This window comes from Scomber japonicus, chromosome 17, assembly GCF_027409825.1.
Source record: "Scomber japonicus isolate fScoJap1 chromosome 17, fScoJap1.pri, whole genome shotgun sequence".
Classification (NCBI taxonomy): Eukaryota; Metazoa; Chordata; class Actinopteri; order Scombriformes; family Scombridae; genus Scomber; species Scomber japonicus.
Window position 1 is genome coordinate 4,929,549 of NC_070594.1, and position 27,962 is coordinate 4,957,510.

Sequence of the window (27,962 nt, forward strand, 5' to 3'; positions counted from 1 at the left end):
TCTGGGCTACCGTAGGAACTGTGGAAGAGGACCCGCTCCCTCTGTAGATTTAAAGACTCATTCTAAGGTAACAAAAACACACAGATTCTTATTTTCATGGGACTATACACTAATTCAGAGGAGTCAAACTCATTTTCGTTCAAGGGCCACATACAGCCAAATTGTATCTCATGTGGGCTGGACCAATAAAAAGATGGAAGGGAGGAAGGAAACAAGGATGGAAAGAAGGGAAAAGTGATAGGACGGAAAGAAAGGAGGGAAAGAAAGACAAAAGGAAAGAAGGAAGGAAAAGGGATTAGGAAGGAAGGGAAGAAAGGAAAAGAAGACAAGAAAGGAAGGAAGGAAGGAAAGGAAGAAAGGAAAAGAAAATGAAGGAAAGATGGAAGGAAGGAAGGACGGAGGAAGGAAGGAAGGAAGGAAAAGGGATTAGGAAGCAAAGAAGGAAGGAAGAAAGGAAAAGAAGATGAAGGAAAGATGGAAGGAAGGAAGGACGGAGGGAAGGAAACAAAGCAGGAAAGAAGACAAGGAAGGAAGGAAGGAAGGAAGGAAAGGACGAAAGGAAAGATGGAAGGAAGGAAACAAAGAAGGAAAGAAGTAAGAAAGGGAGGAAGGAAAGAAGGACAGATGATAGGAGGGTAGGAAGGAAAGTGGGCCGGATTGGACGCCTTGGCGGGCCGGTTCTGGCCCACGGGCCGCATGTTTGACATCCCTGTACTAATTAAATCATTACTATGAATATTATATTATATATCTGCAGCGTTTGTTCTGTACACACTGCACCTTTAAAACTGCTGTGAGCAATAATTTGATCTTAGCAACGGATCAACTGATTATGTGTGTGGGAGTCAGTGAAGCATCTCTCGGCTCTACAAAGTGTTTTAACCTTTTCTTGGCTCAGTGGTTTTATTTTATGACCAATATATTAACTGCTGTGGTTCATTCTCATTTCTGTCATTTCATGAACCAAACAAGCAATTGATTAATAAAACAAACAAATGACAGATTAATTGATATTGAAAATGTGATGGTAGGCTATACCTCAGATGGACAAGGAGGACTGTTAGTGACAGTGAATAATAGACTAAGGGCCCATTTATGCTCAATGTATGTACGAAAATGTATCCGTCCTTTTCAAATGATGTTACCGTCACTGCTCTGATACTTCCATGTGTCCTTTACGTTGGCATGGATGTTAACCAATACATCCACCAGGGGGCAGCGCAGAGTCAATACATCCACCAGGGGGCAGCACAGAGTCAATACATCCACCAGGGGGCAGCACAGAGTCAATACATCCACCAGGGGGCAGCACCGAGTCAAACGTTTATGACGACCACAAACTCAAAAACAAACATGGCGACTGTGGAGGAGATATTGATAATGTTCCTCTTGCATAAAAGACAAAAACGATATGTTTAAAGTTTCTAACCAACTCGCAAAACCTTTCCTCAAAAAGTTCCTCCATTGTTATTTCTTCTTCGTGTCTCACTAGAGCTACGTATCGAGTAGTGACAGCAACACTGCCTCCCCGTGGTTTCCGGTGGTACTGCCCCGTTTGGTCCGTATCCGTCAGCTTTATGGAAACGTGCAGAAATACGGAGGAAATGAACGCAGAGCACGGACAGAAGGCTCCGTCTGTCTCCAGATCCATATTTAACATTGAGCATTAATGGGCCTTAATGAAAACAGGTAAGGTGTTTCTTTTTCGAAAGCTTTTGCAGGTTTTTAAAGTCAGAAATGAACAAACGATTTTTTCTTTACTGACATATAAAACTGTTCATTGACAAAATCATCATATATAAAACATCCAAATATTAGTTGTACAGGTTGCAGAAGAAAAGTAGAAAAAATGTATTGTGTAGTTATATAGTTATTCTTCATATAAGGACATATGAGGAAAATGGAGTTTAATTAGTGTACTGTTCGACCTCCTTTGTTAAAAACCAAGACTTTTAACCTTAAAATTTGTTTTAATGAAGATGAAATTCAGCCAATAAAATTAGATGATTTGTAGTTTAAAAGCTGATAATTCAATTTAGAGTTACTGCCTTTTATTCTGAAGTGCACATATTTCCAAAATAGAGCAACACTTGCATCAGTGTTGCTGTTCTTCCAAAAAGAAATCACCAAAATAAGTGAACAGCAGCCTCATAATCAATATCCACATTTTACCATTTCAGATCTACTGATGCATTACGTCACCATGGGGGCGGGGTTATGCAAATTGCAGTAGACGAAGCAAAGGGCGGATGTGAGCCTCCCATCATCCTCCCCACCTTCACCACCACCACCACCATAATCATCATCATCCTCTGAGGTGTGTCCGCAGACAGACAGTCACACACTCAGACAGCCGCCGGTGGGAACGACTGGACCCGATCTCTCTCCTCTCTCTCCTCTCTCTCTCTGTCTCAGTGCAGGATAAACAGATCATGGCGTCAAAATGTCCAAAATGTGACAAGACGGTGTATTTCGGTAAGCGCATGTTTTCTCTCTCTCTTTCTCTCTCTCTCTCTCTCTCTCTCTGTGTGTGTGTGTGTGTGTGTGTGTGTAACAGCAGCAGAGGCCGAGCAGCTTTATTATAAGGAGAAATAAGAAATATTAAGATTACAATGAAGGTTACTCATGAAATAATAGCCTGCTTGTTTTTTCTTTAATCCCTCATTACAGTTTAATTCCCAAGACGTTATTCAGTCTTTGTTTAATGACCATGCAGCTGAATTACAGAGTGTATGGAGGATCAGAGATGACTATTAATACAAATAAAAGGTTTTATAGTTTTATAAATGTAGTTATTTATAAGTCTCACAGACTTCATAGAAACACCTCTTTTTTGGGGGTAATTAGGACTGCAACTAATTAATCTGTTGATGATTTTCTCTTTTTATGAATTAGTTGTTTGGCTCAGAAAATGTAAGAAAATTGTGAGAAATGTCGATCACAGCCTGAGATGACGTCTTGAGATGTCTTCTTTTTTGTCCCGATGAACAACATGCCACAGCCCAGAGTTATTCAGTTTACTGTCATAGAGGGAAGAAAACTGAAAATATTGACATTATCTTTATAAAAAAAAGGCTCAAAATGCTTATCAAGACATTCAGGATTATTGGAATAGTTGGCTAGATGTGATTATGGCCTAATATATAATATAATATGAGACTATGAATGAAATATTTGTGCACATTTTAGGATTAATATAGTAACAATATATTAGGTCTTGGATCAGATTGCACTTAAAGGGTCGATATGAAATTATTATGAGAGATGCTTTTCTCAGTCTTACCTGTAAGAGTCTAATTTTGGCCAGTGATATGAAATATGAAACACCAATCACTGGGGCTAAATCATACTTAAATAAAATATATCTTTAGATAACCAGTCACATCAGATGTTTTACTTGTTTCCCAATGGTCTCGAATGCTTTTGTTCTGTAGTTAATAACTTGGGACTCGAAAGAAGGGCGGAGATCAGATCTGGTTTTGACAGTTTATAAAATTCCTTTCAAGTTTTCACTTCCCATCCTCAGTAAATCCCACTGAGGAACATTTAGAAACATCAAACCTGTCTGATATCCTCTAGTCAAGGAAGGAAGGAAGGGAGGAAGGAAGAAGGAAGGAAAGGAGGGAGGGAGGGAGGGAGGGAGGGAGGAAAGAAGGGAAGGGGGAGGGAGGGAGGGAGGAAGGAAGGAAAAGAGGGAGGGAGGAAGAATGAAGGAAAGAAAGGAGGGAGGAAGGAAAGAAGCAATGAAGGAAAGGAGGGAGGAAGGAAAGAAGGAAGGGAGGAAGAAAGACAGGAAAGAAGGAAGGAAGGAAGCAGGGAAGGAAAGGAGGGATGAAGCTGATTTGAAGCCCAGAGTTGCAGTTGATGGTCGCCTCCTTCTTGTCTGTTTTGGAGCCAGGACTTTCTAAATTAAGAGTGCGTCGTGTTGCTTTACACGCCCCGCTACATCGAAAGGACGGGGGTTAATATTAGCTACCTTCGCTATCTGGGCAGGTATTATAATCAAGTTGCCAGCTGCCAATCACAGCTGTCAATCAACTCCCACACAGCAGACATCAAAGCTACTATAAGTCTTTAAATCTTATTAATGGAGCAATTATTTCCAAAATGACCACCGGCTCACTTATTAGAGGGTCTGAATTTAGAGACTGACTCATTGAAAATAATGATTAACTAAGTATTTCTAAAGAGAAGTTGATGCTTTTTGAATGGGAGTCAATTGAAGCCAGTCAGTTTAAGGTCCTTTTGCATTGACTTTAGCCTCAAGTCATGTTAGTTGCTGCTTGATTTTACATTTAAAAACCTTTTTTATTCCTCTCATGGTCAAGTTTTTATTATTTAGACAATGTGACCTCTCTTTTACCTGCACATGCACAGTAACTAAGTCTGAATATACACTTATCTTTAAGCAATAATCAGGCATTAAATACATTATTCCATTGCCAACATTTAAATTATCATCTATATGTAATAATTGATACTTATGGTCAATTTTGGCTCTTACATCAACCACAAAGACGACACACCTGCAGCTTACAATACAAAAACATCAAGTCTCAGCAGGAATATTACAGTAATACTACAAACCATGAAGTCTAAACTCACTCCTGAATACCACAAACACACTGAATATTACAGTGTTGTTCCACCGGGGACAAAAACAGCTAATCTAATAACTCTCCTAACTGTAATTATCCTGAGTCTGGTCTGCGCCGTCTGTGTTTATCCTTTCCAACAAGATTACCAGCTTGGATGTGAAATGAATGTGACAGTTTTCTTTCCAAAAAAGTCCCCAAAAAACTGTCTCAGCTGGTGATTCCCAGACTGCCAGAGTTATGTATCACTCATCTCCTCACACTGTAATGGGTTTACTATCTTTGGATAAGATTACAGTGAACCATTAGCATACTTGATAGCTTGTGGTCATCAGCTGGAACTGGCTGCTTATGACAAATCAACACTTTAACTTTTACATGTTTTCAGATAAATGTTCGTCTTTAAATGTAGGTGGATGTGAGTCGATGTTGGTTTGTTGTTCCCTCTTTAACCCTCCTGTTGTCTTCGAGTCAAGGAAGGAAGTCAGGAAGAGAGGAAGAATGAAGGAAAGGAGGGAGGAAGAAGGAAGGAACAGAGGGAGGAAGGGAGGAAGAAGGAAGGAAAGGAGGGAGGGAGGGAAAGAAGGTAGGGGGGAGGAAGGAAGGAAGGAAAGGAGTAAGGAGGAAGGAAGGAAGGAAGGAAAGGAGGGAGGAAGAAGGAAGGAAGGAAGGAAGGAAGGAAGGAAGGAAGGAAGGAGGGAAAGAAGGAAGAAGGAAGGAAAGGAGGGAGGGAGGGAGGAAGGAGGGAGGGAAAGAAAGTAGGAGGGAGGGAGGAAAGAAGGAAGGAGGGAAGGAAGGAAGGAAGGAAGGAGGAAAGGAAAGAAGGACATAAGGAAGGAAGGAAGGAAGGAGGGAAGGAAGGAAGGAAGGAAGGAGGAAAGGAAAGAAGGACATAAGGAAGGAAGGAAGGAGGGAAGGAAAGAAGGAACAGTCAAAACAGACTTTAATCCTCATTTAGTTTACATGAGACACAAAAAAAGAAGATATTAAATGTCCAAGAAGCAAGTTTAGTGATCGTATATCATTTTAAAACTTAATTTAATTTTGGAGCCACACCTCAAGGCGCGGTGAATAATTTATTAATCACACATGCAGGATATGGATCGATGTTCTTTTTGTTCTTTCACTCCCTTCATTACTCTGGAGAGCAGCAGTAAACCCAACCACGCCCTGCAGGTCCATCCTGGCTGCTGCTGCTGCTGCAGCTGTACTTACTGTATAATGAATAAAGGAGGAAGTTGTAAGTTAAAATAAATCCTGCATGTTTCCTCCAGCCGAGCCGAGAAATGCATCAAACTGCTCAGAGATGGGTTTTTTAGGTATTTGGAGCTCCAAAGCTGTCGGTATCAATTTAGTCTTTCTTTGACCCTATTAAACATTTTTATGGGGTTTTCACATTTCATTTATAAAATAAATAAATATATATATATATATATATATATATGATATATATATACATACTGGATTTAAAGCAGAAAAAGGGCAAATAAGAAAAGACACAAACTGAAGCACAAAAGGGACAAAAAGCTAAGAAAAGGGGAAAAAATATAGAGATCATTGCAGCTCTAGATATGATTATGGCCTAATATTAACCCTCCTGTTGTCCTCGAGTCAAAGAAGGAAGGGAGGAAGAAGGAAGGAAAGGAGGGAGGAAGGAAGGAAGGAAAGGAGGGAGGGATGAAGGAAGAAGAAAGGAAAGAAGGGAGGAAGGAAGGAAGAAAGGGGGATGAAGGAAGGAAAGAAAGAGAGAAGGAAGGAAGGAAGGAAGGAAGGAAGGGAGGCAAGAAGGAACAGTCAAAACAGACGGGGTCAATTTGACCCGGGAGGACGACAGGAAGAAAATAGATGAATATATATATACATACTGGATTTAAAGCAGAAAAAGGACAAATAAGAAAAGACACAAACTGAAGCACAAAAGGGACAAAAAGCTAAGAAAATGCTAGGAAAATATATAGAGAGATATTATCAATTATTAAAATAGTTTTCGATTAACTTATACTGTAACTAATCAATCAACCAATCAATTGATTTATCATTGCAGCTCTAGATATGATTATGGCCTAATATTAACCCTCCTGTTATCCTCGAGTCAAAGAAGGAAGGAAAGGAGGGAGGAAAGGAGGGAGGAAGGAAGGAAGGAAAGGAGAGAAGGGAGGAAGGAAGGAAGAAAGGGGGATGGAGGAAGGAAAGAAGGAAGGAAAGAAAGAGAGAAGGAAGGAAGGAAGGGAGGAAAGAAAGAGAGAAGGAAGGAAGGAAGGGAGGCAAGAAGGAACAGTCAAAACAGACGGGGTCAATTTGACCCAGGAGGACGACAGGAAGTAATGTAATCTAAGAGCAGGAAACTTAGAACCTATGAGACTATAAATGAAACATTTTGGGAATATAATCGTATCAACGTAAGAAAGGAAGGAAAGGAGGGAGGAAGGAAGGAAGGAAAGGAGAGAGGGACGAAGGAAGAAGGAAGGAAAGGAGGGAGGGACGAAGGAAGAAGAAAGGAAAGAAGGGAGGGACGAAGGAAGAAGAACGGAAAGAAGGGAGGAAGGGAGGAAGAAAGGGGGATGGAGGAAGGAAGGAAGGGAGGAAAGAAAGAGAGAAGGAAGGAAGGTAGGGAGGAAAGAAAGAGAGAAGGAAGGAAGGTAGGGAGGAAAGAAAGAGAGAAGGAAGGAAGGAAGGGAGGAAAGAAGGAAGGAAGGAAAGGAGGGAGGGACGAAGGAAGAAGAACGGAAAGAAGGGAGGAAAGGAGGAAGAAAGGGGGATGGAGGAAGGAAGGAAGGGAGGAAAGAAGGAACAGTCAAAACAGACGGGGTCAATTTGACCCGGGAGGGCGGAGAAAGGTTAATGTAATCTAAGAGCAGGAAACTTAGAACCTGAACCTATGAGACTATAAATGAAACATTTTAGGAATATAATCGTATCAACGTAAGAAGTTTTGGATCAGATTGCACTTAAATAGTCGATATGCAACTTACACCATGCAGTCAAAAGGGAAGAAAGTAAAATAAATAAATAAAAACTTAAATCAGTAAAATACAGGATCATAACTAAAAAAAGGAAAAACCTCCAGACTCAAATGTTTGTCTTCAATAAAAACAAGTGAACTGAGATTTAATGTGATTTTCTGAGTAGATGTCTATAAATGATAAGCAAGGCGCTCGCTGGTTGCCAAGGTGACTCTTTGTCACATATCACAGTGACAGGCTGGCCACTGAGTCTAAGCAGGTAGTGTCACCATGTCCTATCAGGGCCCCAGTGTGTCTGCTGGGATATTCTGGGAGGAGGACAAACAGATAAATGACAGTTACAGTGAACCTCTCTCACCTTCTGTCCGTCCCTCTGTCCTCTCTGTCCTCTCTGTCCTCTCTGTCCTCTCTGTCCTCTCCGTCCTCTCTGTCCTCTCCGTCCTCAGACTGGGGGCCACAAACTTTTGAGTGGCTTGAATAACAACTTCATTACAAACTTTTAATTTTGGCCACCGCTGAGGATACTGATACTGTTGTCCTCCCTCCTTTCCTTCCTCCTTCCTTCCCTACTCCTTCCTTTCTTCCTTCCTCCCTCCCTCCTTACTCCTTTTCTTCCGCCTTTCCTTCTCTCCTTTCCTTCCTTCCTCCCTCCCTCCTTACTCATTTCCTTCCTTCCTTCCTTCCGTCCTTCCTTACTTCCTTCCTTTCTTCCTTCCTTCTTTCCTTCCTCCTTTACGCCCTTCCTCCCTCCCTCCTTACTCCTTTCCTTCCTTCCTTCCTTCCTTCCTTCCTTCCTTCCTTCCTTCCTTCTTTCCTTCCTTCCTTCCTCCCTCCTTTACGCCCTTCCTCCCTCCCTCCTTACTCCTTTCCTTCCTTCCTTCCTTCCTTCCTTCCTCCTTTACTCCCTTTACTCCCTTCCTCCCTCCCTCCTGACTCCTTTCCTTCCTTCCTTCCTTCCTTCCTTCCTTGACCTGAGGACAACAGGAGGGTTAAATAAATATGTTTTGTTTCTGCAACAGACTCGGGACCCAAAACTTTTGAGTGGCTTGAATAACAACTTTGGCACAATCTTTTAATTTTGGCCACCGCTCAGGATACTGATACTGTTGTCCAATGATGAATTTGCTTCCAGACATCCAACAACTACGCAGAGTTTCCTCCAAATGTCTGAGCAAACGAGAGGAGAGAAACTACAGTGAAAATAAATAACAGACAAACACAGAAAAGACTCTCACACTGAGCTCAAATAAAACGTGTGTACATAAACTAAGTAAATAACTTAAATAAATATATATTTTCTATTGGGAGGAGCTTGGGGGGGGGGGGCGGTGGGGGGTAGAATATGGATATTTTCTTACTTCCAAAGTGCACAGAGAAGCAAAACCAGTCTGAAAAGGTCAAAGCTTAATATCTATTTTTGGAGTCGCAGCAGAAAACATGAATAATCTACCCAGAAACAAACTTAAAATAACAAAATGTGTCTGTCAGTTTGTCTCCTCGTCCTCTGAGCAGGACTCGGTGGATGCAGGAGATGATGCAGCATCTCAAACTTGAGTAATTGAGATTCATAATACGTGGCTCCTCAAAGACATTTAGACTTTGGCAACATTCATAGACAACACTGGAGCCAAGCTTTTAACCTTCCTCACCTCCTTTCTGAATGTAACTCAATCTGAAATAAGTGACACTTACTTCTCAGACAGCAAGTCCACGTGGGCCCCATGAAGGTTAAATTTGGGCAGAAAATATGGATCCCAAGTGGGTTTATCCACAGTTTTCAGGGTGACCCCACCTGTGTTTGCCCATATGGGCTTCAAGTGGGTTCTGACCAGGCAGGGAGTTCCGGTCCTCTGAAATGAGGCCAACCAGGAAGTAACTTAGAGCTGCATTCTATCAAAAGGCCACCAGGGGGCGACCGTCTCTATACAAGTCAATGGAGAATTCACCAACTTCTCACTTGATTTCTAACCTCAGTAAACGTTTTCAAAATGTGTTTATGGTCTCAATCGCTAGTTTAAAGCCTTCTTCAATGCAGTATGATGTTCATTTGGGACATTTTGGCCTCCCTGATTTTATATGTGATGATAAAGCAGGGTATGCATTAGGGCGTGGCTACGTCCTGATTGACAGGTTGATTGACCAATGTCCTCGAGATCCAGCCTTCGCAACCATAGCAACCTCCCCACTCCACCCATGGCTCCGCCTCATGCCCATATAAGTAGAATCTGTGTTTTTATTTTTCCCAGCATGCACCTGAAATTTTCAAGATGGCGCTGCCCAGATTTGAAACTATTGGCTTCCGAGCAGCAGTCCACAAACCAATGGGTGACGTCACGGATGTTACGTCCATTTCTTTTATACAGTCTATGTGTTTAAAGCGCCACTGCATTGTTCATCAATTTGGTTGATTGGCAATTTTGTTCACACTTAGATTTTATTCATCTTTTGTGCTACCCCATTAAAGTCTGAACACATTAGACACACTTAAACTAGATGTAATGGCTCGATAACACTGTAGATTTATGACACAGTTTATTATAACGTCCTGATGTCTGTCTCCTCTTCCTCCACAGCGGAGAAGGTGTCGTCTTTAGGGAAAGACTGGCACAAGTTCTGTCTGAAATGTGAGCGCTGCAACAAGACGCTGAATCCTGGAGGCCACGCTGAGGTGAGAGGAAGCTCAACAATCTATCAAACGTTATTTATATAAAACCTTTCATACAGGGGAAGAGTCTGCCTGTTGAACTAGATCAAATTTCATTATAACCTTTGTGATTGATATTGTAAAAAGTTGAACTACTTGCTGTTACATGTGGTGTAAATTAACACTGAAACCAAAGCAGATAAATTACTTTTTTTTTGGCCTTCAACAAAAGAGAACTTAACCACAACAGGAAGTCAATGCAGTTTCCTCTTGGTCAAACTTATACAGTCATTATTCTGACTTTCTAACCACAAAGGAAGTCTGGAGGAAAGTGGCTAAAATGCAACAACATGAACTATACAAAGTTTCACTGCGAGGAAACTACACAAACTTCCTGTTGTGGTTACGTTCTCTGTTGTTAGAAAGTTTTTTATCATCCTGGTTTTAAATATCTGTTCAATACATGAGCGTCCGGAGCATTGATATCCACGAGCGTAGGTTTAAATTCACAAGTTTAGAGAAAACAATGCAACCTTCAATGTGTATTCAATGCTTTTATGTAATTCTAGCAAGTAAACTACGAAGGTTAATGGTAGAATTAGAAAAATGTTTATTCTCCATTATCAATGCTGTATGCAGAACTAAAACCATGCTTAGTCTTTTCTGATAGAAACCTGACACTTTATGATAGATAATCACCTTATATTGTATTCATACTATAAACAGATAAAAGAAAAGTCAGAGGGACATGAAATGACCCTTACAGACACCGATAACCCTTTTCATACATGAACTATGATAACCTCAGAGTTTTTATTTCTCTTTAGGAATGAAAAATATATTTGATATTTGAATTTTTTTTATCAAATTACATTATATTACATTAAATGGCAAAACTCAACTGATTTACAGCCAAACAGGGTATTTTGATTCTGTGTCTGAAAAGAGTTATACATGGAAAGTTGAATTAAGGATATCTCCCTGGAAAAGACATTTAAGTCTGTCATATTTTAAACAGCACACACCAAAGATGTTTGTGGTGCAGATTTTTGTGGGGAGCAGAGAATAATAAGATGAAGTGAGGAGTAAACAGACCACAGTGTTGGCTGATATTTAGCTGTTTTTGTCACGTATTATAAATTAGTGTGAACAGAGAAAATAAAAGAGAGCAGACATGTCGTATAAACTCCTTCAGCTCGTTAGTAATTGGCCTTTATGTGAATCCAAACAGGCTAAAAACAAAAATGTGTTAAACTAAACTTTTCCTTTCTGGTTCAGAAAAGAAAGAAACTGGAGCTGTAGTTTCAGTAGAGACTTTTAAAGGAAATGTATCTGCTTATCGTCCTTCCTTCTTGTTTTTTGCAGCATGATGGGAAGCCGTTCTGTCACAAGCCGTGTTACGCCGCCCTCTTTGGACCAAAAGGTGCCGATTCGTTTTGTCTCATTTAAAACTCAAACATAAGCCTGTCTGGTCATTTTCAGGCTTTTCAAAGCAACATTCGTGTGCGTTTCAGGGGTGAACATAGGCGGAGCTGGGTCCTACGTCTACGATACCCCCGTCAACGAAGCCCCTGCAGCCGTTTCCATGGAAACAGATGCCAAACCACAGGAGGAGAAAAGAGCCCCCGCACGGGGACCAGTGAAGGGTGAGAAATATGCGGAGCAAAAATAGAACAACTGTCATATGCGAGGAAGAGAAACTTCGGTGTCTGCTTGAATAGTGTAATCTTTCAGGGGAGGAGGTATAGTTTAAGTCACATAGATGCAGAAATGAATATGTTTTAAATATTTGAGGGCAGCTTTTAGTAAAGTGCAAAAAAGGAGAAACACACAGAAGGAAAGAATATGTCAAACTGAAAAGCAGAAATAAAACTGGATGACATGAGAGAAAGTGTGTGTTGCTAAAAGGTTATAAATCTGCATTTCATACTGATTATGTTCATGTATTGCTAATAAAGACAGAATTATCCTGCAGCAAATAATGAACGATTTCCTCTCCAGCTGCAAGCTTCTCATCGTTCTCCGGAGGACCCAACATCTGCCCCAGGTGCAACAAGACGGTGTATTTCGGTGAGCAGATTTGTGTCTTCATATCTCTCTCTGTTTGCAAGTAAACATGTACATACAGTATCATATTGCTGGAATGTGTCTAAGTGACTAATTCGCCTGGTTGCCATGGTTACTGTCTCCACGGTGTGCAGCTGAGAAGGTGTCGTCTCTGGGGAAGAACTGGCACCGGCCCTGTCTGCGCTGTGAGAGGTGCAGTAAGACTCTGGCTCCGGGCAGCCACGCTGAGGTGACAGATACGACTATACCACATTCACAGCTCTGATTTCATAATATTTCTGGTATATTTTAATACTTCTACATGTCCACACACTGTCTTTTCTCCCTGTTGCAGCATGATGGACAGCCGTACTGCCACAAACCGTGCTACGCTGTGCTGTTTGGACCTAAAGGTACGAAATCACAAACACTCCCAGTGCAGTATTGTGTGTGTATTGAAAGCCTGATATGTCTTATTCCACTGTTACTGTCCAAAAACTGTTAAAAACACATGAATTATGAAGAGTTGGGTCACGTTAGTTTGTCTAAAAATAGCTCCAAACACTTATAACAGTGATCACGTTTTCAGTCTCTGGAGAGTAGTTCTGTGTAAGGCTGCCACCACTGAGCATGTATACATATCACAACCTGTTGTACTACATTATACATTGCAAAGAAGTTTAGTATAAAGCCAACAGGTTGTGATGAATAGAAAAACATAGAAATATTGATAGACATATACTTTAAACAACAGAAATATCCCCAACAACATCGTGGAAAGAGGCGCCTGTACTTCAGCTGTAGATCTGTAGGCAGAGTGTGTGGGTGAAAGCAAATAATGTTTGTTTTTGTGGCCAAGAAGACTGAAGGTCAGTGAAAAAAAGACATCCACAGTTGTCCAAAAACACATCAGTGAGCCTCACCGCTGCACTGGGTGACATGTTGCGTCATTATGAAGAGTTTGGTCATGTTAGTTTGTCTAGAAATGGCTCCAAACACTAATAACAGTGATCATGTTTCTGGAGAGTAGTTCTGTGTAAAGCAGGTGCCACTGAGCATGCATACATATCACAACATGTTGTACTACTTTAGTATAAAGTCAACAGGTTGTGATAAATAGAAAAACATAGAAAAATCGATAGCCATATACTTTAAACAACAGAAATATCCCCAACAACATTGTGGAAAGAGGAGCCTGTACTTCATCGGAGGCAGAGTGTGTGGGTGAAAGCAAATAATGTCTGTTTTTGTGGCCAAGAAGACTGAAGGTCAGTCCAAAAACACATCAGTGAGCCTCACCGCTGCACTGGGTGACATGTTGCATCATTATGAAGAGTTTGGTCATGTTAGTTTGTCTAGAAATGGCTCAAAGACTAATAACAGTGATCATGTTGTCAGTCTCTGGAGAGTAGTTCTGTGTAAGGCAGGTGCCACTGAGCATGCATACATATCACAACAAAAAAAAGCAAAGAAATTCAACATAAAGCCAAGAGGTTATGATAAGTAGCACAACAGTCTAGCAGCTAGCAGATCAATTCATTGTCAGTTCTGCTCTGCACATGAGATTTGTTTACTGGAAGAGAAATATAGAAAATCGATAGACATATACTTTAAACAACAGAAATGTCCCAATTCTGACACTGTGGAAAGAGGAGCCTGTACTTCTCCAAATATTCATTGGAGACAGCGTAGGTGGGTGAAAGAAAATAATGTCTGTTTTTGTGGCCAAGAAGTGTCAAACTGAAGGTCAGTGAATAGCAGAAGTTGTTCTTGAAAATAAGCAGAAGCTGTTTTGGAAACTCTATTACTCAAACTGATACCATAACTGGAAGATTTTTTTTTTTTCAGTGTTTCCAATCAGCCCTTAAAGTAGAAAATTATCAGGCTTGCTTGTTGTTTTGCTTTGTTTTAAAAGTCGATACACCCAAATCAATCACAAAACTATTTAACTACTCCCTTATCTCTATCTGCAGGTTTTGAGGTATAACTCTCGAGATTTCTGGCTTTACTCTTTTTACAGCGAGGGTGAATAAAAGTTTGCTTCTCCAGGCAACGAAAAAAAACACAACCGTACTATGTCTTTAATAAAACCATGTCCCTGTTACCCTAGATAATCCCCAAAACAAACTGTCAACAATTTGGGGGATTAAAAAAAAAAGTAATTCCAATGAAAATGGATGTCTGTAGATTATCCAGAATACAGGATCGTGTTGCTGTAGAGTTTAAATTAATTTATATCTCAGATGAACCTTATTTGAAACCTTTCACAGACCTATCTACATCTAGAAACCACAAGGTCTTTTTTTATGTAGGGATTTTGTTATTTTGGGTGAACTGGCCCTTTAAAAGGTGATGCCTGTGCTCTGCCCCCTCTCAGGTGTAAACACCGGCGGTGTCGGCAGCTACATCTACGACGATCCTGAAGCCGAGGCACAGCCTTGAACCCTGACGCTGCCCAGAGAAAGAAGCACCTTCAGGACCCTCGATGTCTCTTTGATTTGCCTTCTACGGTCACGGTGACGAACGATATGTACTGCGCTCACAGGGAGGGATGTTTAGACCTTTATGTTGTATTTGTATATTGTTTATATATCTATTTTTTGTACTGAAACGAACCTTAAAGATGTCCTCCCATGTGACTTTCAGATTTGCCTTTAAAGGACCAGTGTGTGTGATTTAGTGCCATCTAGTGGTGAGATTGCAGATTGCAACCAAGAACATGAAAGATCCTCTCGAGAGCCAGCGTTTGGTTTGTCCATTCTGGGCTCCTGTAGAAGTATGGCGGTGTGGAAGAGGATCTGCTCCCTATCTCTTTAAATCCTTCACACTGGTCCTTTAAATTTCTTGGTTCTCTTTGCCAAATAATTAGCCTGTTACAGTATGTAGTGGATTAAAGCGCCTTTGTTTTTTCACTCATGATTAATACTTTTTCTGACTTTTGTGCACTTACAACTTGTACTGTATGAAAAAAAATGTACTAGCCCTGCAATTAACTGTCAGTGTTTCTTGGATGAGATAATCCAAGCTCTAGAAAGAAGAATGACTGTGTAGATGTAGCTCAGATATGCACAAAGACGTGGATTTTACTGAATGTTATGAAGGTGAGTTTGGGGGTCTGTTGTGAACAAAAAGTGGTCAACTGCTTGTCACGTTTTCTACAGTAAAAATGTGTGATACCAAAAACTGTCTTCAGTGTCTGTGACTTATTACAAAACAGCAACTAATAATTATAACTACACTAGGCACACCTCACTGTATTAAGTAACATATTTCACACACAAGGAAGTTTATATTTTATTCAATTCTCAGTTTTCATTGTTTAGTCTATAAAATGTTCCACTACATTCCCTCAGAGTCCAACATAATGTCTTCAAATTGTTTATTTTGTTCAATCAGTGATTTAAAACTGAGAAAGGCAGCACATTTAAGAAGCTTGAACTAGTAGAATTTTGGTATTTTTGCTTTATAAATTACCTAATCTATTAACAGACTATAAAAATTGTTGCAGAATAATTTTCTTTGGATTGATAAATCAATTAATATGACATTTTTACTGCTCTTTTTTCCCTCTTACATAACGCTAATTACACTGACCTGCAGTTTTAATTAAGTTTCTGTCTAAGTAATTGATTTAATGACTCATATTGTTTATTGTATTAATAAGCTCATATAGTTTCAGCACTGAACATGTTGGCATTAAAATACATTAAGGGGATATACTATAGCATAAAACACACTAATTATTCACATGGAGAGAGCATTGTAACAGAAATGGGTGTTTTGATCACACATCATCAGGCAGGATGTTTCAAAAAGAAGAAATCTAAAATCTAAAGCAGTTTCAGATTTAATTTGTCCTCTCGTCAGGAGGATTTGAATGTGTGGTGCAGAGATATGCAGACATCATGAGAACTCTTCTGTCTGCAGCAGCATGAACTGAAGCATCACAGTCCTCTGCACAGGCTGCAAATCTCTCCTTTATTATTGTTACATAAGAGCTTTGCACACAGCAGATTTATAGTATTTTTTTCTGCTGTTGTTGTGGTTGTGTGTGCGTGTCTTAGTTATGCTCCGCCTCAGAAAGGTAACACCAAATCAAAAGGTAAAACGTCACTGACAGGAAGCAATCAGAAACGCCTCTTACTGGAAACAGGGAAGCAGATATTTGTCAAGTTAGACAGAATAACAAAGAAGAACAGGAAGTGTGGAGCCTCTGGATAAAAAAACAAAAGAGTGGGACCTGCTAATAACAATACTGTATCCATGTGTTTTAGTAACAAGTGCTAGTAAGCAACTGAGTACCCCCCCCCCCCAACACACACACACACACACACACACACACACACACACAGGCATCATTCTCCTTCACAGTGAACTGCATGACACCAGCTTGTCCTCAGTCTGTACGAGTGAGGAATTTAGAGACTGACCTGTGAGTCTAATAATAGCTGTAAAATAGAGTGTGAGTGGAGCACCAAATACAGCCAGGTTTTTAAAAAGATATATATACAGGGAAGGCTTCATTTATTTTATTATTTTTATTTCATTTTTATTCTATTTCAAACACTTCCAAGTGATCAATAAGCAATACTCACACAGGAACTGATATGTACTTATATTTTATACTTTTATGTATTTTAGGAACTATTTTATGGAGTGAAATATGAAACTGTCAAACTAAGTTTATTTTATTTATTTATTTACTAGTTTATTTTTCTTCTCTTGTTTAATTTTAATTTTATATTATTTATCTTATTACTTATTTTAATCTAATTTAAATTTAATCTTATCTTGTGTTTAGTTTGATTATTTTATTTAATTTAATCTTATCTTGTGTTTCATTTGATTATTTTATTTTATTTTATCTTATCTTTTGTTTTATTTGATTATTTTATTTGATCTTTTATTTTGTGTAATGCATCCTACAAAGGGGCCGTCTTATTTTGAAAAACATCACACAGGAAGTCAACATTGCTGTTCTTCTTCGTTGGTGAACGACCTCTCCAGCTCCGAAGCGCCATCTCGATTTTCGACGTCCGACGATTCTTTTTTAAACAAACAAAAAAAACGGACACTTTTCCAACGCAATTTAACTTGTAACACGACGAACTAACGTTAAAAAATATCCGTTAAATTAATCTGAGCAAAAAGTGGATAAAAACGTTAAATATCTGCCCGTGTAGAAGCAACAGCAGTAGCAGCATCCGGTCTAACTGCTAACCTGTGACGTCGTTGAGCTCCGGAGGAATTTTAACCGTCTTTGTGTTTAATGTTTTCTCCGTTTCATCGACATGTTGGACGGATCAACGGTTCTCAACGGTGAGACAAACAACATCAACCACATCGGCAACGTGGAGAACAACAACCCGATCACCGATGGGTTGAACACGGCCATCAACAACAAGGCGAGGCAGAAGAAAGGAGGGAAGAAGAAGCTGCTCAAACCCCCGAGAAACAACCTCCGCGTCACCGACAACAACAACAACAGTGTGGCCGCTCCAGGAGCTCTTCAGCCCGGCTACGAGCTGCCCGCCGACCCGCTGCTCACCCTCCGGCAGCAGATCAGACAGGAAGCCAGGAGAGAGGTAAACAAGTTAGCTTATATTATATTATATTATATAAGGTGCATATAAGTTAGTTTACTGTTCTGGGTTAAAGGGGAAGTAAAAAAGAATAAAAGGAACTATGTTTAGAGGGTTATTCTTAGTTTTTTTTTCAATATTTACACTAATTTAAAAGTGTGAAAAGCAGATTTAACTCATTTTCACATTTAAAAAACATTATTTTGCACATAAAAATGCTATTTTATTGCTTTTCCCCTCCATCCTGGCCATGTTAGATCAGGATTAGATCAAGAAAAGGCACATGACTCATATTAGTAGATTTACTTTATACATATATTGTGTTTAAACATATTAGTATAACTCTTCTAATCTTTGTTTTCTCACCATTTACACTCATTTAAAGCTGTTTCAACTCATTATTTATCAGTAAAAACCTAATTTTGCTCATTAAAAATGCATCCTGACCATGTTATAGTCACACTTTCTATTCTAGTTGTGAAAACTAAAAATGACAGGAGGTAATTTCACTGATATTTCTCTATCCAGATATAAAGATAATTTGTTTAAACATATTAAAATAACTCCTCTCAGTCACCTCAGACAGGAAGTCAGAAACTTCCCAGGTTACACAACACTGAGCTGAGGTTTCTATTCATGATAAAAAAGGGAAGTTAAAAGGAACAAAAATAACAATGTTTAATGGCTTATTCATCATTTTCTCACCATTTATAACTAAAGCTTTGACACTGTTTTAACACACTTATACATTAGCTCATAAAAAATAAATAAAAAGGAGATTTCATTGCATCCTGATCACATTAGACCAGGTTTAGATCAAAAACTACTATACTAGTTTAAACAGGAAACTCATTAAAACACATTAAATCACACTTTTTATTCTAGTTTTGATAAAAGATTTCACTGATATTTCTCTATCCAGACCACATTACACAGATTAGTAGACTTACTTATGGCTTGTTTGTGGTTTAACACTCATGTTAAAGTGTGAAAAACAGATTTAAAGCTGTTCTAACACACTTTAACATTAGTGAAAACCTTATTTTGCTCATAATAAATGGATTACCTCCATCCTGACAACATTACATCAGCTCAGGATACTGGACTCAGCAGGAGACACACTGTCACACTTTTTCTGCAAACTGATATTTCTCAATCCATGTAAATATAGTGAGTTTTTTTATCTGCTCCTGGTCTCATGTTGTCTGAGTTTCTTTGTGTTATGGAACTTAAGTGGATTTTAATCATGATTAAATCCTCAGTTGTGCCCTCGGGAGTCTGAAATGACGCAGTTACTAATCTATGCTGCGAAGAATTGAAAGTAGACATGCAGCGAAACAAGTCTGACTTCCTCTGTCTTTGCGTGTGTGTGTGTGTGTGTGTGTGTGTGTGTGTGTGTGTGTGTGTGTGTGTGTGTGTGCTGCGGGCAGGAGAATGCAGGTCACAGCAGGTTTTGTTTGACAGGAAAGGAAAGAGAAGATGATGATGATGATGATGAAGGGAGGAGAGCAGCTTTCATGACACTATAAACAGAGAAACAGCTCAACACGTTCACATTATAACGCTTTATTGACGTAATAAAGTTATGTAAGCTGACAGTTATTATGAGGCACACACTGACAAACATCCAACTAGATATGAACAGATATTTAACAGAGGATAAAAGTATAAAAAGAGGAAGTGTTATGAAGGAAGTTTGCCCTCAAAAAACTGCTTATGCTGCTAAACCTGGTTACATAACCGCTCCACCTGTGTGTATGGTTTCTCTCTTCTCACTCACAATAACACACTCACTGTGTTTACATGCACTTAAAGGACAGTTTCACTACTTTTTCAAGTGCAGTCAGGAGCTTAAATGAACATTAAGTGTGTTTTTCCTTGCTGTAATCATTCCTCCTGTTCATACTGACCATTAGAAGATCCTTCATAATGCTCTTACAGTATATTCATGGGTTTTAAAAGTTAATCTGATGCTAATATGAAGCTTCAGCGTCCAAATGAGTCAAATCAAGTCTTCTGTGTTTCAATGTTACAGTGTTTTTAGTGCCAGTGTCCCTCTTAGTGTTTCCCTGTTGAGCTGAGGTGGAAGTATAGTAACAAAAAGAGGGACATTCGTACTAAAAGGTTGTAAAAATGAAACCTAGCTACATGATTTGACTCATTTGGATGGGTTAGGGTCAGGTAATAATAATAATTAAAGCTGCAACCAGCGATGAACAGACCCTCGCCACCCCATGCATGTCGGTTTACAGATACAATAGGGCTTCAGGCTGGTCAGCACTTGGGCCCTAATAATGATAATGAAGAGAAAAATCAATTTAAAAGTTTAACACATCTGAAACTATGTTATATTGACAGTCTGGAGTTTCTTTAGCAGCTTATTTGTAGTGTAATGTAGTGTCCTTAATCAATGATGAGAGAGAAAATCATGAGTCCAGTAAACAAATTTAAATCCCAAACTATCTTTTAATAAGTCTTAGTCGTACAGGATGAGTTCAGTATAGAGCAAACACAAGGTAATGTACAGAGAACTGACTGTCTGACTAAAAAACCCAAAGTTATAACCTCTGTCTGTCTCATCCCACACTGCTCTGAGAATCAGCTCATTATACTGAGACATAACAACAGGTGGTGTCTTATCAGAGCAGAGTGGAGCTCAGTCAGCAGCACGTTCACACACTATGAGAGAGATACGTTGTTTACATGAAGCCAGAGAGTACAAGTGGATATGAAATTACAATGAATATTATTTCTCTACTACACCCCCCCCCCCCCCGCTTTCCTTCCTTCCCTCCTTTCCTTTCTTCTTCCTCCCTTCCTTCCTTCTTCCTCCCTTCCTTCCTTCCTTTTTTTCCCTTCCTTCCTCCTATCCTTCCTTCTTCCTCTCTTCCTTCCTTTTTTCTCCCTTCCTTCCTCCTATCCTTCCTTCTTCCTCTCTGCCTTCCTTTTTTCTCCCTTCCTTCCTCCTATCCTTCCTTATTCCTCCCTTCCTTCCTTTTTTCTCCCTTCCTTACACCTATCCCCCCCCCCCCATTCATGTAATGTTCAAATACAATCAATATACAATAGTCAAACATTAAAGACATCAAATGCATCAATTTGTTTTGCAGTTTAAGATACATCATCTTTACAATGTTCTTATAAAGCTGTTCCGCTGTTTTTGTGTCATGTAAGCACAACAAAGAAGAGCAGGCAAGGTTTCCTCGAGACATAAACTCAAAAATTAGGAAAATAAACTTTTCAAATATTCCAATATTCCATTTTAATCATACGGGGCCCTGTAAGTTCTGCTTCATTACACATAAGTAACTAAATAACTCCAGCAGAGCTCAGGCATTATGTTTAATCATCAGCATCTATTGAACCTGCTGTTATTCTGAATAATTAACTATAAATATATTTATAAGACCTGATGGTGGTGGTCTGTGTATCAGTAGAAAGCTTTACGCTGATGAAGGCAGTGAGATGTAGCTGAAAGTCCTGGTGATATCTATTAAAACGACGTTGAGTTAAGTTTGTTTGTTTCTGTTTCACAGCTGCTGAAATCTAAAGGTGGCCGATCAGAGCGAGGGGCGACGCAGCCGGGCGGCCCCCCCAACCGCAACGACCAGCTCGGCCAAAATATGAACGTTCGGAGCCACCGGCCGGGTCAGAGCGCCGGGTCTCCTCACGCTATGAAGAGGACCGACCTCAGCAGCCCCAACAAGCCCCCCTCCCTCCTCCAGCCGGCCCTCCGAGAGCTCAAAAAACCGCTGCACGCGTCCAACAACCTCAAGACCTTCGCCGACGCCTCGCTGCAGCCCGAATACCTCAAAGACGGCGAGAAGGTTTACGCAGGAGCCAAGTTCAGCGAGCCGCCCTCACCCAGTGTCTTACCCAAACCGCCCAGCCACTGGGTCGGAGAGAACGAGCCTCGACGCAGCAACCAAAGCCGAGAGCAAATGACCGTTCACTTAAAGTCGCTGCTGAAGGTTCAAGACACGGCGTGACGGCGAGAGCGAGGGAAACTCAGGAGCCACCGGACGTCAACTGGAATAAAAAGAGAGTTTATTGGCCTTTAAACACATCGCAATACAAAGAAAGGGAGTTTTTATTAACTGTAGTACAATTTCCTGTAATAAGCCAGCATGCCGCCTGCTTTAGTGAACAGTTCTCGAACCTCCTCCTCCTCCTCGTCGTCGTCATGGAGATCAGACTGACATGCTATGTATGTCAGATATTTACTGCCTTCTCTTGGAGCAGGAGAAATAGAAAATAAGATGTTTTTTTTCTTGTTTGTGTGTGTGTGTGTGTGTGTGTGTGTGTGTGTGTGTGGTGGAGTTTATGAGAAAACCACAGTGAGGTTGAGGTCGTCTGAGGTCGTCTCCAGCAGCAACGCGATGATCGTCGTGTCTCAGAGCGATGAAGGCACTTTGTGAATCTTTTTTTTCTCCGATCGACTTTTTAAAGAGCTCGTTGTAAATGTACATAATATATTTGTGTATATTTTTTTTCCTCGTTATTTTAACTGAGATTCTAGTTTTGTTACTAAAGGGGTTTTTTTTGTTTTTTTCCAGAAAAAATTTAAATAAATATTAAAAAAAAAAAAAAAAAATAGGAAAAAGGAAAAAGTCCCCCTGCAAACTGAGGCACTTTGTTACAGCTCCTTCAGCGTCGAAGCACAGCGAGACAGAGACGACTCTTCTTACTGGTTTGCACTGAGAACTTAAATGGGGAAGGGGCGAAAACTTGATTGACTGGCCGCTTTTTTTCTTGATGAATTCACCCACCAGCCGGATTTTTTAAAAAGAAAAGCACAGGAGAGAGAGAGAGAGAGAGAGAGAGAGAGAGAGAGAGGACTTCCACATGTGAACTTTAAATATCCAGCGGTGAAGAGCTGAGAAAGAAAGCCAGCATCCAAACTGAGTGCTTTTTCTTTTTTCTTCTTCTTTTCTTTAAACTTCGTTGCACTGAGTCAAAGTTACGTCCACTTTAAGTCAGCTCTATGTCTTTTATGCCCCTCTCCCTCTCCCCCTCCCCCCACACTGCTCCTCACAGGCAGCAAAATGATCACATGACTGATTTTAAATGTCAGTACAGCTGTTGTCACTTCCCTGTTTTTTAATTTAAACTTTTTTGGAGAGTCAGAAAATGTCTAATTAGAGCTGAGATGATGAGTCGATTTCATTGTCGAATCATTGTTAAAGAAAAATACAAACGTGCAGTTTCCATCTTTTTAAATGTGACTATTTGCTGCTTTTATCTTGTTTTAAATCAAGAGTATTTTTTTGGATTTTAACGTATTCAGAAACAAAAATTTCAATTTCAACGTGTCGCTTTTTTAGGTTGTCAGAATTTACATTTTTCTAAGGACATTTTTATCATAGTTGGAAATAACTGATTTAACCTGCGACACAATCAGCTGATGAATCAATAATGAGTGCAAGTTGTAATCATAATCATCATCATCATCATTTTATATGGACATATGAGTCAAATTTAAGATTTTATACCGTTATCTGACAGTCAGGCAGATAAAAAATACAACATATGAAAAGATTATAAAGTATTTGATGACGTGGGAATGAAAACTCAACTTTGGATGCTTTTTTTTCTCCAGTGGTTTTAAAAATTGGGCGACTTCTTGTGGACGTAATCTCATTTTGTCTATATTATATACATACATACATATATACATATATATCTATATTTTTAGTTGTTTTGTAAAGGGGACTTTCTTTCATAAACTCCATTTCACATACCTCTTTACCTTTTTCCATGTCTCTGAGATACTTGTGATGTGATAGTTTTTTACCAGTAGAGCAGTAACGTGTTGGAGTGTGACGCAGACGATCTCATGACTAATGTACCACCACGATGTGTGTTTGGTTTCTTGTTTGTTTGTTTGTTTGTTTGTTTTTTTGTCTTATTTTTTTATTTCCACGGTTTCTGTGGATGCAGGCAGCTGCTGGATCTTGTTTCTTGACTTCTGTGACGTCACGTAAAAAGGAAAGTTGTATTACTGTAGTGACAAAAACTGCCCGTTTCACTGCAGTGTTTTAAAAAAAAGAAAAGTAAAGAAAGAAAGAGAAAAAAGATTAAAAGATTTCATTCCAATTATGAGAACATGCTTAATAAAAAAAAAGAAGAAAGACACTCCCCCTATTGATACGATCTGGAAAAAAAGAAGTTTCATATCTAAATTAAAAATTATATTAAAATATTGGATACCCCTATTTAATGCTGTGTGTGTGTTTATTAACTAACATGTTTATTTTAGAGCGGAGGTGTCAAACTCATTTTCATTCAATGGCCACATACAGATCTCATGTGGGCCGGATCATTAAAAAGATGGAAGGGATGGAGGTAGGAAGGAAGGACAAGGAAGAACGGGAGGAAGAAAGGAAAAAAGGAAGGAAGGGAGGGAGGTAGGAAGGAAGGACAAGGAAGAACGGGAGGAAGAAAGGAAAAAAGGAAGGTAGAGAGGGAGGTAGGAAGGAAGGACAAGGAAGAACGGGAGGAAGAAAGGAAAGGAGGGAGGGAGGGAGGTAGGAAGGAAGGACAAGGAAGAACGGGAGGAAGAAAGGAAAAAAGGAAGGGAGGGAGGGAGGTAGGAAGGAAGGACAAGGAAGAACGGGAGGAAGAAAGGAAAAAAGGAAAGGAGGGAGGGAGGTAGGAAGGAAGGACAAGGAAGAACGGGAGGAAGAAAGGGGAAAAAAGGAAGGGAGGGAGGGAGGTAGGAAGGAAGGACAAGGAAGAACGGGAGGAAGAAAGGAAAAAAGGAAAGGAGGGAGGGAGGTAGGAAGGTAGGACAAGGAAGAACGGGAGGAAGAAAGGAAAAAAGGAAGGGAGGGAGGGAGGTAGGAAGGAAGGACAAGGAAGAACGGGAGGAAGAAAGGAAAAAAGGAAGGGAGGGAGGGAGGTAGGAAGGAAGGACAAGGAAGAACGGGAGGAAGAAAGGAAAAAAAGGAAGGGAGGGAGGGAGGTAGGAAGGAAGGGGGAGGAAGAAAGGAAAAAAAGGAAGGGAGGGAGGGAGGTAGGAAGGAAGGACAAGGAAGAACGGGAGGAAGAAAGGAAAAAGGGAAGGGAGGGAGGGAGGTAGGAAGGAAGGACAAGGAAGAACGGGAGGAAGAAAGGAAAAAGGGAAGGGAGGTAGGAAGGAAGGACAAGGAAGAACGGGAGGAAGAAAGGAAGGGAGGGAGGGAGGTAGGAAGGAAGAACAAGGAAGAACGGGAGGAAGAAAGGAAAAAAGGAAAGGAGGGAGGGAGGTAGGAAGGAAGGACAAGGAAGAACGGGAGGAAGAAAGGAAAAAAGGAAAGGAGGGAGGGAGGTAGGAAGGAAGGACAAGGAAGAACGGGAGGAAGAAAGGAAAAAAGGAAAGGAGGGAGGGAGGGAGGGAGGGAGGGAGGTAGGAAGGAAGGACAAGGAAGAACGGGAGGAAGAAAGGAAAAAAGGAAGGGAGGGAGGGAGGTAGGAAGGAAGGCCAAGGAAGAACGGGAGGAAGAAAGGAAAAAAGGAAGGGAGGGAGGGAGGTAGGAAGGAAGGAAAAGGAAGAACGGGAGGAAGAAAGGAAAAAAGGAAGGGAGCGAGGGAGGTAGGAAGGAAGGACAAGGAAGAACGGGAGGAAGAAAGGAAAAAAGGAAGGGAGGGAGGGAGGTAGGAAGGAAGAATGGGAGGAAGAAAGGAAAAAAAGGAAGGGAGGGAGGGAGGTAGGAAGGAAGGACAAGGAAGAACGGGAGGAAGAAAGGAAAAAAAGGAAGGTAGGAAGGGAGGGAGGTAGGAAGGAAGGAAGGACAGAAGGAAGAAAGGAAGGAAGGAAGGACAGTTTGAAGGAAGGAAGAAAGGAAGGAAAGTGGGCCAGATTGGTCCCCTCAGTGGTTCTGGCCTGTGGGCCGCATGTTTGACACCCCTGTTTTAGATTATATTTATGGGCTAAAAAATACTAAATGAGTCAAATGATGTCATAAATGATGCTTAAAGAAGTATGAAGGGAACATGAAAGAGAAAATTAAAAAGCACAAAGTTAAATTGCAGCTTTGTGTTTGGATAAAAGAGACTAAACATGCATCTAAGAGTGTTTTAGTTTAATAGTTTAGACATCGTGTGTTCAGCCCTTTAAGCACAAAGTTGATCTCTCATCACATGTCTGAGTTAATATTTACACACTGATCTATAAACTACCTCATATTTTAGATGCAGGACGCCAGCACCACTACAACCTGCCTCCTTTTAGTTTGTCTCTTTATTATAATATCACTGCTTTTGGCTTTTATAATTCAGATCATATATAGATAAATCTGTTTATTAGGCAGAGTCAGATTTATTGTGTATAGCACATTTTAGCAAGAAGGCAACTCAAAGGACAAAAAAAGACATTTAAAGTCAATAAAAAGAATTGAATTGGGAATAAAATGAAGCTAAAATAAAAGAGAGATAAGAGATAAAAACAGGAGAATAAAAAGTTAAGAGTTGAGTATTATGGGAAACTTTCACTAACACAAATGGTGTTTAAAGAAATCTGTTTATTAGGTTAAGTCAGATTTATTGCGTATAGCACATTTTAGCAAGAAGGCAACTCAAAGGACATAAAAGACATGGCAGAGATTTAAAAAACATTTAAAGTCGATAAAAAGAATTGAATTGGAAATAAAATGAAGCTAAAATAGAATAAGAGAAACTTTCACTAACACAAATGGTGAAGATAAGTCATTGAAATCATCTGAATGCTGTTTTTTTTTTTAAATCATCCATCTCCACTAACACCTAAGACAGTTGGTAGTGGGTGTGTGGGTGTGTGTGTGTGTGGGGGGGGGGGGTTGTGGGCTAATTTAACGGATGTGTGTGAACCTGTTTTAGCGATCTGAAACCACAACGCCTCGCCTGCCTCTTGACCTTTGATTGATTGCAAAACATCCTGCACATGTTTCAACACTGATATTAAAGAACCAACAGCTCAGCAGTAACCGCTGACAGACACAGTTAGTTTCATCTCCTTAAAAAAACACAAAAAAAAACTTAACAAGCAGCTGGAAACAGTGTGTGATCAGATCATTGTTATCAGTGATAAATAAGGGTTGGCAAGATGAGTAAATTCAAAAATATGTTTAACCCTCCTATTGTGCTCAGGGCGAGGAAGGGAGGAAGGAAGGGAGGAAATGAGGAAGGAACGAAGGAAGGGAGGAAATGAGGAAGGAAGGGAGGAAAGAAGGGAGGAAGGAAGGAAGGGCGAAAATGAGGAAGGAACAAAGGAAGGGAGGAAATGAGGAAGGAACGATGGAAGGGAGGAAATGAGGAAGGAACAAAGGAAGGGAGGAAATGAGGAAGGAATGAAGGAAGGGAGGAGAGAGGAAGGAAGGAAGTGGGGCAAGAAGGAAATGAGGAAGGAACGAAGGAAGGGAGGAAAAGAGGGAGGAAGGAAGGAAGGAAGGAAGGAAGTAACGAAGGAAGGAAGGAGGAAAAGAGGAAGGAAGTAAGGAGAGGAAAGAAAGAATGAGGAAGGAAGGAAGGAGGAAAAGACAAAGGAAGTAAGGAGAGAAGGAAGGAAGTGAGGAACAGTCAAAAGAGATGGGGTCAATTTGACCCTGGAGCACAACAGGAGGGTTAAAAAATACTCTTAAAAGCAGCATCAGGTTCGTTGTTTTTATCCACCTACAGTGTATTTAAGTGCTGATTAAAATATAAATGTTTCCTGATCTCCATGGTTACCCAGATTAAATGTAATATTTAGAACAATTTTATTCCATTAGCTTTATTTAATATTAAAAGTTATAATGTAAGATCATGCCAAACTAGTTGATATGGTGTTTTATTGACTATTTACTGTTTTTAAGCAAGTTGAATTATTTGGTACAAAGTTTTTATGGTTACACCACTTAGACATTTTTACCATAATCCTCTAATATATTCTCTCTAAATGAATTAAAAGCAGAAATTTGATGCTGTATCCATAAAAAAAGAATGTGTGAAGTTATTCATACGTTTATTTACACATTTTAGCCCTTTAAATTTAAACTAAACCACATGAATAAAAACATAATTGACCCTTATAATATTGTCCATACAGCATAACATAAGGTAAGTTGAGTGAGTACATTTTTGAGCCCTTACTTTTTACCCGTAACAAGAAATTTAAACTTATATCCACTTGTTAAGG

At 39.9% G+C, this 27,962-nt stretch overlaps 2 protein-coding genes across 2 annotated transcripts; both read left to right on the top strand.

The window, feature by feature from the left end:
• Window positions 1-2,402: 2,402 nt before the first annotated feature.
• On the top strand, window positions 2,403-14,895 carry LOC128377604 (cysteine-rich protein 2-like). Its single transcript, XM_053337569.1, has 8 exons — window positions 2,403-2,475; window positions 10,132-10,226; window positions 11,568-11,625; window positions 11,717-11,848; window positions 12,204-12,272; window positions 12,404-12,498; window positions 12,604-12,661; window positions 14,626-14,895. Exons 1-8 carry the CDS (start codon window positions 2,433-2,435, stop codon window positions 14,688-14,690), a joined length of 615 nt encoding a protein of 204 aa, XP_053193544.1. The 5' UTR covers window positions 2,403-2,432; the 3' UTR covers window positions 14,691-14,895.
• A 2,350-nt stretch (window positions 14,896-17,245) lies between these two features.
• Window positions 17,246-22,636, top strand: pnrc1 (proline-rich nuclear receptor coactivator 1). The gene is made up of 2 exons (XM_053337565.1): window positions 17,246-17,833; window positions 21,367-22,636. The coding sequence occupies exons 1-2, from the start codon at window positions 17,540-17,542 to the stop codon at window positions 21,817-21,819; spliced, it is 747 nt and encodes a 248-aa protein (XP_053193540.1). The 5' UTR covers window positions 17,246-17,539; the 3' UTR covers window positions 21,820-22,636.
• The last annotated feature ends 5,326 nt before the right edge of the window (window positions 22,637-27,962 follow it).

Coding starts and splice junctions, on each gene's coding strand:
- LOC128377604 (XM_053337569.1), top strand. CDS start 2,433: ATGGCGTCAAAATGTCCAAAATGTGACAAGACGGTGTATTTCG. Junction 10,227..11,567: donor ATCCTGGAGGCCACGCTGAG/GTGAGAGGAAGC, acceptor TGTTTTTTGCAG/CATGATGGGAAGCCGTTCTG. Junction 11,626..11,716: donor CGCCCTCTTTGGACCAAAAG/GTGCCGATTCGT, acceptor TGTGCGTTTCAG/GGGTGAACATAGGCGGAGCT.
- pnrc1 (XM_053337565.1), top strand. CDS start 17,540: ATGTTGGACGGATCAACGGTTCTCAACGGTGAGACAAACAACATCAAC. Junction 17,834..21,366: donor GACAGGAAGCCAGGAGAGAG/GTAAACAAGTTA, acceptor TCTGTTTCACAG/CTGCTGAAATCTAAAGGTGG.